This window comes from Pteropus medius, unplaced genomic scaffold (assembly GCF_902729225.1).
Source record: "Pteropus medius unplaced genomic scaffold, Ma_sr-lr_union100, whole genome shotgun sequence".
In the NCBI taxonomy this organism is placed as follows: Eukaryota; Metazoa; Chordata; class Mammalia; order Chiroptera; family Pteropodidae; genus Pteropus; species Pteropus medius.
The window spans coordinates 3,268,651-3,285,089 of NW_024350921.1; the positions used below are offsets into that span (position 1 = coordinate 3,268,651).

General features: G+C 43.9%; 1 protein-coding gene across 2 annotated transcripts in view; it reads right to left on the reverse strand.

Annotated features, from left to right (window-relative positions):
• TGFBRAP1 (transforming growth factor beta receptor associated protein 1) overlaps positions 1-16,439 on the reverse strand; it is a 58,903-nt gene that overhangs the window by 13,756 nt on the left and 28,708 nt on the right. For both annotated transcript variants that reach the window (XM_039840139.1, XM_039840140.1), the window contains 4 exons: positions 12,756-12,950; positions 10,486-10,640; positions 3,703-3,785; positions 203-544 (listed from right to left, as the gene is read on the reverse strand). In XM_039840139.1, the coding sequence (XP_039696073.1) occupies positions 203-544; positions 3,703-3,785; positions 10,486-10,640; positions 12,756-12,950 (775 nt within the window). The remainder of the gene's footprint in view (positions 1-202; positions 545-3,702; positions 3,786-10,485; positions 10,641-12,755; positions 12,951-16,439) is intronic.

Genomic DNA, 16,439 nt, shown 5'->3' on the forward strand with positions numbered 1-16,439 from the left:
CAGACCCTCCAGTTGGTCTGCAGACCATTTTGAGGGTGAGGTAACCTTGGGAGTGCTGGCTTGTCACTCTGATTTCAAGGTAGTCCTTTGATCAGTCTCTTGGGAACTGAAACACACGGGTTCCATCAACTTCATGTCTCTCCACTGGGCGGGGAAGGGCCAGGCATGAGCCCCTGGTTGAGCACGGGAAGCAAACACTCACTTTTTGTGCTTTTCCAGCCAGGCAGCGCTGTCTATCAGGAGACAGGAGTTCTCAGTGACCAGGAGGTCCAGTAGGCTGTCATGATCGGCTTCTGCGTACAGCTTCAGCAAGGCTGTGTCAATATCTTCTTTGTAGCCGTTGGCTACTTCTGTGCTGCGGACTTCGTTCAAGTAGCTCATGAGGAAGCGCTTGCACTTGGCCATCTTCTCCTGGTCCCCCTGGGTCAGCTGGTTCAGGTCTGCATACTCGTGAAGAGGAGGGTGAGACCGTGTGAATGAAGAGGAGGTGGGCAACAGGAAGGGGTAGAGAGAGATCAGCTCCCGGACGTCAAGCTGGCCGCTTCTGCAATTACAGTGTCAAACTAAATGAAGCAAAAAGAGAGAGAGAGTACACATAGGCACACAAAACAATACTGAAGGGGTGTGCACGTCCGCACACGTCAATGTGAGCTGAGTATCTGGGTGTGCACGCCAGACTGACCATCCTCATTGATAAGTGTGGCAGAGCGCTACTGAACTGTGTGCCACTCCAATTCCAAAATAGAGTGAGGGCACCATGGTGAAAGACACGTGCACAATCAGTGTGAAAGCGGAATATCAAAATGTCTGGACACTAAGTCAGCACTGGGCTCCCTGGACACCAGGGCAAAGAAATTCAAAGGAAGCAAAACATCACCATCTGATCAAAGGCAGATTACAGTCCTTCTGAAACCAATGTTTTCCCTGGCACTAAATTATAGACAGATTTATTGAATAGTCCATAAAGAAGGGACTTTATAGGAACATAACTTACAATTTCCTCATCAACGATCTTGTAACAGAAGACACAGAGCATCCATGTGGCCATTTCTGGAATGACTATTGGTAGCGTTTCAGAGCTTAAAGTTAGCCTGCAATTCAAACGGCTGGCACAGTGCCCTAACCTCATAAGGCCCAGGAGGTCATATCTACTGAGGTCCATCTCTCTTTCCCTGTTGGTTCCTCTTGCACGTCCTCCCTCCAGCCCGCTGTCTTGTCTACAGTCACAACTGTTAATGGCAGCACCACCGAGCTGAGGATCTCAACCCCGGCACAGGCTCAGACCCGCCTGTGGGAACTATCCTGAGCAAACAGAGCAGGAGCCTCCAGCAGACACACCAAATGGAAGACTCTGAGGCAGGGCCCGGGGTCTGCACCTTCTGCATCTGCCTCCCTTCACCCTCTCTTGTCTCTCCCCCACTCTCCTGGCTTCCTGCCAATAGTCTCCTTTCCACCCTGCTCTTAACCTGCCCCTTACCCTGTCCTCACCCTGTGGTTCCTTACTATCCACAAGATACAGTTCTTAGCATGGTACTCCAGACCCTGCCTGAACAGACCCAAAGCACATGACAGCTGCTGTTTCCCGTGCCCCTCTCCCGCACTCCAGCACTCAGCGCCCGTCACTCTTCCCCCCTGTTCCCACGTTTCATGCTTCTTAGCCTTCGCTGTCACTGTTCCCTTTGCCAAGAGCAGTTGGTTTGCAATGGGAAGCAGTTTTGCTCCCTGGGGGATATTTGGCGACTATGCAGACACTTTTGTCAGACCTGGAGGGCACCATTGGCACCTAGCGGGTAGAGGCCAGGGTTGCTGCTACATGTCCGACAGTACACGAGAGAGCTCACCTAACAGAGAATCACTTATGCCCAAATGCCAACAGTGCCACAGCTGAGAAACCCTGGCCTAAGGTATGATTCCTGATTTGGGAAACTTCTGCTCATCATTTAAGGTCCAGGACAAATCCCAATATAAGTCCGTGTTCAACGCTCCCACCTCAAACCACTCACACTGCAGAGCGGGCATGTGCACCAAGCAGGGGTGCTGTCCTACCCTTTCATCCTAGCTCTCATGCTCAGGCCAAATCTGCTCAATGGAAGAAGGGTTGGCTCTGACTGGATATAAGGACAGGCCGCATAACTCCCGGAGGACTAGACACACAGCATATGTCTCCACGACACGGATGGTAAATAGGTTCTATCTTGGATGCCAACCACGATGAGTTGGCAGTTGTGGCTTCTAGCATCGGACTGAGTAGGAAGGAGTCTGAGGCAAGTCCCTGATCAATGGGAAAAAAAAAATCATGAGTTATTAGCAATGTCCACCAATGGCACTGGAAGGGAAAGTGGTATCATGTTAATCTTAGGAGCATCCCTTCAAATATCAATTTCTCAGTCACACTTTTGACTAAAGCTGAGCAGCAGTCAAGTTAAAGTTTATCTCTCTTAAGAGTGTGACATATGAAGTACCAGATCCTTGTACGAACAACTGACAGGCCCTACATTTATTCTCTTACAAAGTTGCTGACCACTTAGCTCTTCAAATTAACCTGTGAGAAGAAGATGTACTGGGAGACACCCATGACCCAAGTGCGGAGGCCTTCGACATTGCAGGGATAAGACAAGATATGACAGAAAAGAGCCTCAGTTCAAAGGGACAAAGAATCTATTTAATCCTGATGCTTCTGATCTTTCCATGAACAGATGGTAACAGTACGGAGAACTTGCTTAAGTAAAAGTTCTACAGGGCATCATGATCCAATACATAATTCCTTCTTGACTCAGAAATCTCTTCTCTACAATCAGTTTTGTGACAGAGCAAGAGGCAGGAGCTGCGGTGGGTGTCAGTGTGGCCCGGGCCATGTGGCAAATACCCTCCAGAACAGAGGGTGGACAGCAAGCTGCAGGGTGGTGTCCTGCTCCGCTTGTTACATCTCTTATCTTTTAGATGGCTCTAAACTGTGCAGAATCTATGCTAGTCAGACATTTTGAAAACATTCCATAGGCAATGCTTTTGTAGGATGCTTAAGACTATCAAAGCACGTTTAACCTAATCTGCCAGGCGTGCTGAGCCAGCATGTTCACAACCACTGCCTCGCTGAGTACGCCAGCCTGAGAGGACATGCAGCTGGGAAAATGGGTATGACAGCAAAGGCGTGTGACGCAGGCATGGGTGAGGGGGGTGGAGGAGAGGGCGAGACGGCCCTGGGTGCAGGGTTACTCATAGTGCCAGGGGAGCTCTGTAAGAGAAAGACAGCTTCCTGGGAGAGCTAACCATTAATGGGCCATCTACAAAGTCTTTAGAAGACGATTCGTTTTCATAAGTCTTCCCAGAAGCACCTGCTCTTTTTCTAAACTCATAGCTTCTGGTAAAATCTCGAAAAAAGGAAAAATGAACAAGAGTATTTTCCTAAAAATCCTTCGCATGTTATCAAATTCACTCTCTAGAATTCCCTCTCCTCTCTTCCCCGGACTGTCATGATGGCCCCCACGCTCTTTAAGATAAAGGACAGTTAAACTAAGGCTGAGGGGGGAGGAGGAGACAAGGCATGAGCACCAGCGGCGTCTGCTATTATAAACAGGCCTCACCATTCTCACCAGAAGCACAGTCTAACCACGGCTGCACCTCCCATCACAGCATCACAGCTGGAAGGGAGGTTCTGACCACAGAGGGACACTTCGAAGTCTTGCTACCAACACCTCAAATTACCTGAAGAGCTCTTTAGCTTCCAGGAACTGAAGTTGTGCAAACTGTATAAAACCCGCCTGCTGCAGAATCCTTCTGTACATTACCTGTAAAGAAAGACAGGTTTAATCTCTTACAGATACCCTGAAACCATCACAATAGGGAGAAACTGAATTTCTAATCATAACCCAAACTAAATGCTTATTATGATGAAGAAATTTGAAGTCACAAGGTAAAGAAAAAATAATGCATATACAAAATTAGTTTCAATATATACAAATATATATGTGTGCGTGTGTTTGTGTATATATGTAAATCAACCTTTCTTTCCTAAAACGAAGTTTTCTTTTTAACTATTCCTGCTTCTTCACGGATGCTTCTTTATGAACCCCAGTCCTTCCCAACGCATTCCTTATCTTCTGCTCTCCTCCTCATAAACTCGCAGGTGTCAATATTTCTGACAGTCCAGAAGCTGTTCAGCCTTCTTCCGCTCGACGGGAATTGGCACGTCACGGCAGCATTTCTGAGTGTCCCTCAGAGCACAAGGCCAGTACCATTTAATATATTAATAGATAGACAAATAAGCTTTTCCAAGTAACACTGGAGAAGTGCTGTGTATTCTCTCTTCTGCGGGTGACGCACAACCCACACGAACACGTGACACCTGGGAATCCCTGTAATAAAGGTACCAGCTTGTCTTTGCTTAATTCAGTACTACCCAAACTTTCTTGACCACAGAGCCCCTTTGTTCTTATGACATTCAGTAACAGCAAAACACACTTTAGGAAGTTGTCTTGTGGTGACTTTAATTCCACCCTCTACACCTCCAATATGGCCCAGTTTGGTCACTGTTCAAGTTTTGTCCATCCTTTGTCTGAAACAGCTTTTGGACTCGTCTCTTCGCGCTATTCTTACTGGTTCCACCATCATAGCTCAGGCCCTTGTCACCTCACAGTTAAAAACTCTATGACTGCAGTTCCTTCACCTTCCAGTCCATCATGCTGTTCTGGGAGCCACATGTTCCTTGAAGGCAGGGCACATACGTTATCCACATACACTAGCACTCCACAGTCTTGGCATAGTCTTTGCCGTCTGGTAAGTGCTTATTGATCTGAAGAAATATCTGATCAATTTTTGTGACACTCCATTTTCATTGTCATTTATTATCCCCATTTACAAATAAGAACATTCTGCTCAAAGATGTTAAGTTGTTGGCTCAAAGTTACTAAAGTAATAAGTGGTTGAGCCAGGATTTAAAACCAGATGTTTCTGATTCTAGAGCCCAATTCTTTCCACTCACTGATTTACCCAGTGCGCAGCAGGCAGGTAACACCACTGAAGAAACGAGCAGAGTGCTCGTTGGCACGGTTGGCACCTGAAGGCTGTCACTCCTGTTCCCCATTGCTCTATTTAAAGAGTTCTCAAAAGCATAGCATTTCATGCCTGTGCCCACGGAAATTCCTTTAGAGAAGTCAGAAAAGGCAGGCTGCCTTTCCACTTCTCTGCTCACCACCTGCCTTTATCTTCCTTCCCTGATACCAGCCACTTCTGACTCTAAACTGGCCTATTTATACTGCCCAGCATTAAGCAGCCAGGAGTGGGCCAAAGTTCTGTTGTGGGGGAATGCCAGTTCTATTTCCAAAAGTAGAAATAAAGGCCACCCACTTAGCAAAAAGCATAGAGAGGACCCATCAGCTGTAGTAGGAAAATTCCCAATCACACCCAGGCTTGTTGATGAGAAATCAGCTGAATAATAATTTATTCCTCATGTGCAGGATTCAGATGTCATGTACTCTACCCCTTCCTAAGGGGACATAAAAACTACTTTTGCTAATACTCCCAATCTCCAAGAATATGGGGGTTATTTTCTGTATTCTAGTCTGGGAATGCCATATGTAGACTTGGAAAAAGCATACAAAGAGATTCCTTCATCCTGGACATAAGCACCTTGATGCTGAAACCATGGATGATATAGAGAACACCAATGAACTTGACCTACACACATTTGATAAGAAATTTTACCAAGCACAACCAATTCTTGCTTCTCCGACAGTGACTGTCTCCTTTCCAGACTGTCCACTCTGACTGATAACTCCTCCTGCTCAGGTGATGCTGAGCTACAAAACACGGAGCCAGGTCGGCCAGCAGGAAAAGGACAAGAAGAATGCCTCCATGAGGAGAAAGGACAGGAAAGTCTGTTTAGCTCCCCAGCACCAGAGCTAACTCACCAATGGAATCTTCAGCTTTCTTTTTAACTTGTTAGTTTGTCCTTCAGTGTAAGGTGGCTATAAATTCCCAGGTGGAGAGAGGAAATTAGACCTCTAAGTGGTGCCACTCCATATCTACTCTGCACAAAGGCAGAGGGCCCAACACCGGCCAGGAGAAGAGGTCGCATGTGTTCTGGGAGCAACACGAAACTGAAGTCAGAATGTACGTTTTTAGTATCATGTTTCTGAATTGAGATTTCTGATTTTTGTGACTAGTGGAACTGGAAATTTTGTGAAACAGAAGATTCTATTTTAAAGATTTCTAAACCCGCTTTCAAGGCTGCATTGTATTGTCTAAGTTAAATGTCATACAAGGGCTTCTGGGAAGAACAGTCCTTTCTAGCACTAAATTCAAGTGTATCTTGTTTATGGCTCTTCCTTAAAATGCACTGCTTAAATGAAATGTCGAACTGCTCAACAAATGGATTATTCAGCTTTAAAAAGAAAAGAAATTCTGACACACACTACAAGGATGAACCTTTAGGATGTTATGCTGGGCGAATAAGCCAGACATGAAAGGACAAAGACTGTATGATTCCACTTATACGAGGTCCCTAGAGTACTTACATTCAGAGAGACAGAAAGTAGAATGGTGGCTGCCAGGGGCTGGGGGAGGAGAGATGGGAAGTTAGTGTGAAATGGAGGCAGGGCTTCCATTTGGGAAGATGAAGCAATTCTGGAGAAGGATGACGGTGATGGTTGCACTACGATGTGCATGTATAGAATGCCACTGAACTGTACACTTAAAAATGGTTAAGATGGTAAATTTCGTTACTCTTGACGTGGAACTAACAATTAAGATTCAGGTTGCAATGCCCTAAAACACCAAGAGGACTTGAGACATAAGGTATATAAGTATCATTCCTGGAAAATAAGTACAGCCAACATTTCCAACAAAAATTGGTATGAATGTTATACTTTTAACTGTATTCATAACTTTCCCTCTAATGAATACTTTGGTTTTTTTTTTTTTAACTTACTGAAAAACTCTTACTTAGTTATTTCCTAAATAGAAATAACTTTCTCAAAATGTATTAGGTGGACTATGACATTCTCCTTGTTAAAAAGGCAATCCATTGTGACTGAATAAATTTGGAAACAGATGTGTGTATGCGTAAATGTTGATATGTAAATATATATAAAGTACCTACATGCTGTGTATCTATATGTGCATGTATTTATATAATACACAGATACATCACATATAAAATAATGCATTTTACATATATTCTCTCTTGAGGATTCACAGAAAGATAACAAAAATATAATATGTGCTATATGCCCTTTTACGGATCACAATAACTTTTAGTGTATTAAAGGCCCTAAGAATTTCTCCAATTAAGAAACTCAATTAATTTATATGTGTAAAACAGAACCGTTTCCCACTCTACACCTGTAACCATCTGAGAGTGCGGGCTCAGTGAAACTCGAGCTGGGAAGGCCTGTTCAGGAAGGAAGCCGTGCAATGGACACATGCAGGGCAGGAAAAGTGGTCAGTTCCAAAGGTGAGGATGGTGAGGGCCAGCAGGAGCAGAGAGAGGTAAGAAAAGAGGGAGGATGCATAATACAATTTACCAAAATAGTGGTCCAAACTCTTGAGAAAGAAACACTAGGAAACAGTAACACTGGCTGCTTTTAGGAGGAAAAATGATGTCCTGTACACTTAAGAATGGTTAAGATAATAAATTTTATGTTATGTGTATTTTACCACAAGTGAAAAACAAACAAACAAACAATTGGGATAGAAACCAAAAACTCACTGAAAACATTTATAACAATACTAAATGACAAGGCATGCCCACAAACCCTAAAGTACGAGCTACTGGGGACAAACCAACAACTCCAGGACCTGCGTGGTATTAGAAACTGTGGGAAGAAGTGCAGAGAGGAAAAAGGGGCCATGAGGCCATGACAGCTAGAAGCCAGCATCCTCAAATTGCTATCAGGAACCACTAGAAAGCTTGGCAGGGCATTCGAGACTAGCAGTGGAAAGTGGAAGGGGACTTCTCGGGCTCCAATTTGCTGGTAAGTGTCAACCCTGAGAAACTGGACTTTAAGGACAAAGTCTTTTAGGCATTCAAACAAAATGACCAAGTCGTTACGAGAAAAAAAAGTTCAGAGCCTCATTAGATTTTTGATTAGCAACGCTTTATGTTGCTAATCAAATTAAGTTTTTCATTGAAAGATAACGTGAGTCAGAGATTTTATATCCAGCCAAACCTGCCTTCAAGTATAAAAGCTGCAGATAAACTGTTATCAATATGTAAAAACTCGAGGGCAGTGTTCCCGGACGCCGCTCCTGAAATACCTGCCAGAGGACTGCTTCAGAAAGCCACCTGACTGGAAGGTCAGCAACATAAAATTTGTTGGGGAGCATTCAAAACACATTTGCCTATAGAACTAAGACTGATCAATATCAGGGAGACAGTATAGTATGTGATGACTATGGGCTCTGAAAAAGAGGAGGCAATACAACTACTGAAAAAACAGAGTGGGGAGATTACATAAAAAGTACAATATGCTTGCCGACTGACTGCCTTATGAGTATATTACTTTAACGTGAATACCGGGGGAAAAGAAGGAAAAGGGAAAAATAAGGTTACTAGCTAATTTCAAATATTGCTCCAACTGGGGAACCAACAAACAAGAGTCTCCCCTCCCCCAGCAGAAAAAAAAAAAAGAAAAGAAAAAAAGAAAACCAAAGGACTTTTATGAAGTTAATACTATTATGGTAACCGCTAGACCAAAAATACTGATGGTCACACCAAAAAAAGACAGAGAAGGCGGAAGAGAGGTTGAGGGAGGGAGAAAACATTAGGGTAAAGGGAGAGAAGGAATTTAGGCTTCACTGAGTATACGGCTTTGCTTTGTTGATTGGACTTTTGAATTATGTAAATATTTTACATAATTATAAAACAAAATTTAAAAAGCAATTCCTATAAAACAGAAGTCAAATGAAAACAAATGACACACATAAGGGAGGCTTTGATATCATTCAGGCCAAACAGGATAAGGGTCTGCACACCAGCAGAAAAATGGGCACTGAGAATAACGGCTGAATTCGAGATCATTCTGAGGGTGTGTTTCCAGGGCTGGATACATCTGTTTCCAGTAACAGAGAGAAGGCAGGGAGCATGTTAGAAAGGAAAAAGCTCCCACTGAGACAGCAAATTAAAGAGCATGACTCCTAATATTCTCTGCTATTGACTGCATATTTCTACTCTCAGCAAAAAGAGAGGACAAAGAGCCAAAGGTAGACAAAGAACATTGAAAATATCTTTAAAAAAGTTACACACTTAAAGTGTGCACGTGTGTTTACAAGGAGGGGGCACCCCAACAAGTGGCCCATCTAGACATCCAACATGTCCATGGACAGCAGCTCATGGGGCTCCCTCCATGTTACAGGAGCAGAGAGGAGCTGAGAGCAAGCCGGGCAGAGGCAGGTCTCACACCCCACTGCGGTCTGATCCCAGAGCACCTTCTCCGCATGGCCACCCGACCAGCCTAAGGGGTAAGGAAAACCCTGCTCTCAGCACCATAGGCTCTGAACGAAGGATTTCTTCTTTTTGCTTTTGCTGCCCCCTGCTGAGTGCTAATAGATAGTTCTTACTTAAAAAATTAGGAACAAAGATGAAAAGTTTTTCGGTATTTAAATATAGAAAAGATACCTTCTCTTGCACCCCATAACCATGAAGTACATATCCGAGTTTTCACCTTCAGAATCTACCCATAGCAGCATAAAGCAACCGAGGCCAAAAACCATTATTTCATTCCACAATGATGACATAGGTGAGAATCTGATCGACTGGTAGCAAGCAAGGGGATCATTAATTCATGGGAACTTCTAATGATCGATTTAGATATTCATAGGAAGCGTACATGCACTAATTGTTTTATTACTCTCAAATGCAGTGAGTAACCTGAACTAACCTAACAACTGGTCAGGTAGCAATTTTTAGAGAGTCTGATTTCCTCAGATTTAAGAATAATTCTTGACTATTGTATCCATTATATTTATTATACCAAGTATATTAAAGTTAGTGCTTAAGAGCATTAAAAGTTTTCTCCTAAAGAAGTTAATTAGATGGATTCCTGCAACATGAGATAGTTTATCAGTATACAAAGCTTTTTCTGTAGATACTACATATCTAAACTTTTAAACTTCAACCCCTGCCCAACAAATAGAAATTCTAAATCAGAAGACGAACTAACCCGATGTTACTCTTTTGGTTTATGACAACTTCGTCCCTGATTCTTCTCTAATGACCCACTGAAGAAGAGAGTGGATTAGAAAGATAACTTGGTATATTAAGCATGAAAATTAAGTCAGAGGTTCAAAACCTAACTTGGCCTCTGTGAGCAGTGTCACCTCAGTCCAGCTATCCGGCTGCTCTGCACCCTGTTTCCTTATCTGTACGATGCGGATATGCTGAGAATATTCAGTACAGATACAAATGCAATCTGCAAAGTCTGGCACATGGCGGGGGCTGCGACATGTTCATTAAACCCGAATGTGTTCTGTGGCCGGCTAATTACGAACCTGAAATTTTTCCTTTGGAATGTTCCTCCGGGCTCCTTTTGCTAAAACCAAAGCCTCCTCCACTCTGCGGCTTGCTAGAAGATCCTGTATTTGTTTCTCCAGAGGTAATGGGACCAAGATGTAAACTCCTTTACTTGTGGCGACAATCACTCTTCCTGGGAAGAAATTTGATACTGTTGGAAAGGGGAAGAACATGCTGCCTGCAAGGAAACACACTGCTTCCCCTGAACAGGACCATGGACCTGATTTGCCGATCAATTTCATCAGGGTTGTCATAGCACAGAACTCCTACAGAAGCCATAAACTATAACGTTTCTCTTTTCTGCTTTGCAGACTTTCAAATCTCAGAAAAGGGCAAATTCTTAATACTATATTTCCGAAGTTTAAAATGTGCTTTTTGCCTTTTTTTAATTTGAAAGTGCTAATAAATTGAAAATCAGTTGAGTAGATACATAATATATAGTCCAATGAGGTTGCAGAGATCAATTATGGAAAATTATCAATAAGAATTATCAGATATAAGGAAGTTTTAGAAATTTATTTTCTCTCCATGTTAGTTTATAGGAAACTAGATTACAATGCAACATTCTGAACAATGAGACAATATTTCATATTCACCTACCATCTAAATATCGTATTCATTTCCACACAGTGCTGTGAGTTAACCTGACCCATGGCCAGCACTGTCACCCTCATTTCACTGGGGGGACTTTGCTCAAGTAATCCACCCAAGAGCTGGACCTATAATCCAAGATGAGCTCCTACTACAAAGCATTTAAAGTGAGTCCTGCTCCCTTCTGGAGACACTTTTTTTAAGCTGTTGGATGCTCACATGAAGCAATGAAACGATATTTTCTTTCTGTCTGAAGGATAGTTCAGCGTCAGCCATGCCTTTCCTGCCCTGGGCTTTTCTCTCCTGTGATCCATCGTTTCCACTCCAGACCCACTGCTTGGTTTAACCCAGCCCTCGTCTCTCCTCGCCTGGATTGTCATCACACCTTCCTCCTGGTCTTCTTCCTGCTCTGCTCATATCTGTCTTCTATTATCACCGCCAAGGTAAGCAATTTTCCTCATACTCAGATGAGATTCTGTCCCTTCACTGCACTGGTGTCCCCTTTCCCAGGAAGCCTCCCTTGTCCCTACCTAGCAGGAGTTACTCCATCGGCCTCTAGGTATTCCTGACCCCTGTACGTGCCTCTAGCACTCGAGATCCACGGCTCCGTACCACTGCTGTGAAATGTGAAAAGGTGGGTGTCAGAGCCCCCAGCCAGAATCTGACACACTTAACGTGAGGGCTGTTTTTGTAAGTTTATATCCCCAGCATCCAAACAGGAAGGGCAGCTAAAATTTGGTGAGCGAAAATCCTTAAATGGCAAATGCAATGCATAAATCTAGATTAGTTCTTGGTTTCAAGAAACTATCATCCAAGGCATTCTTAGGACAACTGGGGGGGAATCTGAACACAGGCAGGATATTAGAGCTCATTTTCTGAGGTGTGAAAAGGACTTTATGATTATGTAGGAAAATGCTGTTATTCTTAGGAGACACATGCTGAAGTATTTCAGACTAAATGTCATGATGTCTTCCACTTACTTTCAAACAGCTCAGCAAATGTTAATGAGTGGCGAATGGTGTGTGGTGGTTCACTTTGCTTTGCTACTTTTCAGTACAATTGAAATGTTCGTAATAAAAGTTGGGAGAAGTAAAATAAATCCCTCCCCTGGCTCGCCACTGCACACAAGAGGAAGCCTTCCCTGAGCGCCCCGGTCTGCTGCAGCCGCATCCCGCGCCGTCCCACCCCGTGCACCACTGTCACACTGAAGTGACTGCGTAGCCCGAGGTGCAGAGTTCTCTCTGGCGCAGGTTTACATGCTCTTTTCTGCCCACCTGAAGGTTCTTTCACACTGCTTCTGCTTGGCTGACTCCTACTCACTCTAAAAGGTTTGGTTTAAATACCACCTCCTTCAGGAAGCCCTCCCTTAGTATTTCTAGGTAGTACTTCCTCCTCTGCTCTCCCGTTGTCCTTATTTCATTTCTATCAAGCTCTTAAACTGCTGTAGCTCTTTGTTCAAATCTCTCTCTCTCCATCGTAGGTATGTAGGAAAATTCTACAAAATGCCTGAAGTGCAGAGTCTATACAACCATCATCTGTGTATCTGCTATGCTCAGCCTAAGGTCCTGTCCCTAATTGGTCCTTTATAGCATTTACAGAAGAAAAGTCATAAAAGGGTTGATCACTAAGCTTTGATAGGATTTCTGTAAACAAGTACCTTCAAAATCCTGTAGAATGTGGCCTTCTTTAAAGGGCAGAGTCTGCTTTTGCTGCTGATCCAACATGCTGTGAACTGTGATGAATTCGTCATCGAGTGCTATGACATACGGGAAGCAGATGGCAGCCCCGATCACATTCTCCGACCAGTGCACAGGGGCTCGCTGAGAAATCCCAGCAACTGTGGCGAACATGCCTAGAAAAATAGGAGGAGTTAGGTGGGTCTTCAAATACTATGGTATTTTTTTTTTTCCCTGTGTCTGGATGCAGAATATCCACCCCCACACCTTCATTATATTTCAAGATAGAAAAGACAATACATTGCATGTGCGAAGAACCACACATGACTTTATTTTGTGAGAACTAGCTTCCCTAGAATGTACATCTTCTTATATTTACTTCCAATTAAAAGTGAAAGTAAACAAATGTTTACATATACCTACATGAAAGTTCATAATACATATGTCCTCGCATGTGGGGAAAAAGTTATTTTTAAACAATTTAAAAAGCTTCATAAGCTTTCTTTCACATCCAGTTTTCCAACTGGTTTGCATCTCTAAGTTACAGCTCTTCACTGTACATTAATTCAACAATGAATATTGAACACACTTATTCAAATAATTGAGCACCTGCTATGTGCCAGGCACTCTACAAGGCATCCTATCAGGAACTGTCCCTGCTCAGGGCTGAAGTATAATTTTGGATACACGTGCAGTATAATACAGATAGAACCAATTTTGCAATTCGAGACAAGAGTGCTGTGTAGTGTTTGTCAGTGATAGCTTCCATATTAGACAGTTTCTATTGTACATAAAGTACTAAACGAGCCATTTCCAAATGAGTTGTATACAGTCCATAGATTCTGGGGTTTACCAAAATTAATGCATTCACCAAGTAAAGTCAATCCATTTTAACTTAGTTTTCAAAGTAGTTGACATAAGACACCTTTAAAAACAGCATGCAAATGATTAGATGCTACTACAGGAGACAAGCAGTCTCCACTGCACTCAGCAGAGAAGTGGGGAGAGGGAGAGAGACAGAAGGAGATACGGGGAGTATTTTAAGATTGAAATAATGGACGGTATCTGAAATATATCATGTGAGCAAAAATCCTAAACCTGTGAAATCACTGACTCTCCTAAATTTTCTGTGGTTACAAAGACTGAAAAGCACTACACTTAATCAGGTACAAAGATAGTTCTGTCCCTCTAGATTAGGCTGTTCCTGAAAATAGGTACCATGGGGGCTCTGACAGGCATGCACACCTCGCTTTCACCTGACACACTGAGGGCCTCCCTGCAGAACACTGTACATAGGACACTTGCCTGGTCCTGCTGGACACTTTGAACATTGGCTCTTGGCATGTGAATCAGCACCAGCTAAAACCCTGTCAAGATGAGACAATAAGCTTCGTGTGTGCATGTGTGTGTGCGCCTGTGTGTGAGTGTGCATGTGAGTGTGAGTGCACCTCTCGCTGCAGAGTCACAACTGCCTAACATGAACTGTTCTTCTACCTTAAGTGTGTATTTCCATTTTCTCCTTTCGTCTCCAACAATCATTACAAAAAAGACTAATAACTCAATAGAAAAATAGACAAAGGATGCGAATCAGTAAGACACAGGAGACAAAATGCAAATGACTAATTCACGAAGGTTTCCATGTTCACTAGTAATCAGGGGAACAGGAATTTAATGGGAAAAAATGTGAAAAACCAACTTTTACTCATCAGATTGGACAAAGGTTATAGACTGGCAGTACTAAATACTGGCATGGTATGAGGAAATACTCTTTGGAGAATAATGTGGTCTTATCTATCAAAACTGAATATACGCCTACACTTTAATTCAATGATTCTACCTTTAAATCTATCACCAATTGATAAGTAAAAGGAAGGTCACCGTGGCATTTTAAATAATAGCATAAAATTGAGTATAATAAACCAAAAGAATGTGTGACTTCTGGTGAGCTCACCTCACACAGAAGGGAAAGCTCATTTATTGAGTATACACAAAAAGAAAAAAACTATAAATCTATATGCTGAGCATCAACTTAAATTCAGTCAACATTTGCTAGGTGCTTATTGTACGTGGAGCCCTGGGTTAGGTACCGAGAGACAGAGAGACAGAGACACGTTCAAGGAACTTGCAGTAGTGAAGGGGTTAAGGAGAATATCTAAATACCACATAAGAGATAACAGCCAGCAGGAGGAAAGTGGGAAAAGTGCTGATAGGAGGTGGAGTCCAGTCCAGCCAGAGCCCAGGGATCAGAGACTCCACAGGGAAGGCGACACAGAGGCTGGGCGGGGCTCTGGCCGTAAGAAGCAGGTCACGGGGAGGTAGGGGAAGGGGTGTGTGTCCCCCTAACAGGGCAGCTCCAGAAACAGGGCAAACCCTTTGTGAGGATCATAGGGTCTGAAAGTTAAGTTAGGGTCAGAGCAAGAGACGCTGACCTGAAAATCGAGCTGAGGAGCGTGGTCCAAATTTGTTACAGGATCACAGGTGCTTTAGGAAGGCCACCTGGCAGGAGGGTACAGGCTACATTGTAGGAGGGAGAGCTCTGGATGCTAGGGGAAGCCAGGCAGCTGCCTGCCACTAGGAAGCAGGCCTTACTTAGGCCAGGGGTAGGGGTACGGCAGAGGAGGGGATAACTTGGGGGGAACCTGTCTAGTGGGAGCAGGGGAGAGCATGAGTCAAAGGCTACCATGCAGCTGGTGGCCTCAGGTTAATGGGCGTGGGCTGAGAGTAAACACAGGGATCAAGGGGCAGGGCTGGGTGGGAGGCAAGGTTAACACTTTGAGGAACTGGAGGTCACAGAGAGGACGGCCTGGAGTTCAAGTGCTTTCTCAGGGGGTAACAGCACCTTTCTTTCCTGAAGGGAGACAAATGGTTGCACGGAGCACACCAAAAGCCAGTGTAGAACACAAGATGACACGAGAGGGCACGTCTCTGCACGGTACAACCCAAGGCTGCTCCTGAAGCTGGCGAGGGCCTTCTGTTCTCATTTCTTTCCAAAGCGGATAAGGAGTCAAGGAGATCCATGGAAATGTGGAAGATGACACTGAAGTGACTCAGAGCCAAAAGGCAAGATGGACCAATAACAGGGTCTGAGTCTGTTCCAGAGGCGGGGCGACGGGCATAACGGAAGGCACGGCACAGGGCCTGGCATCCCCAACATCTCACAAGCGGAGAGGGTGGAACTAAGGTCTGAATTAACCCAACAACTGCATCACCACAGCATTCAAACCACATCGAAAAATGCTGCAGGAGCCAAACACGAGGTACCGAGTTACGGGAAGCATTAAGAATCTGAAATTAAGACAGCTTTGGAGGAGCGAACCAGGTTAGCGCACTATTGAATTTTTCATGTGTTTAGAACCAGCTGCTAAAAAGCCTACAGGGGAAAGAAAAGCGATTCAAGGGTACTGGCACTGTGCCCGCCACCTTCACTCAGGAGTTTGGCAAATGCAGTTAATCCCGAGGAGTCTGCTGAACTTTGGGTAAGTTCTGTATAGCACAACTCTCAGAGGACACAGATGCCAAAACATTGTCTAGCCTTATCAATCAGGGGATCAATCAGGGCCACAGCACTTACCCGGGTAAGGCTGAGCCTTGCCTCACCTGAAAACTGTGTGGGGCAGACGCCCCAGCATGAATGTTCTCAAAATGAAAAGGACAGAAACCAGAGG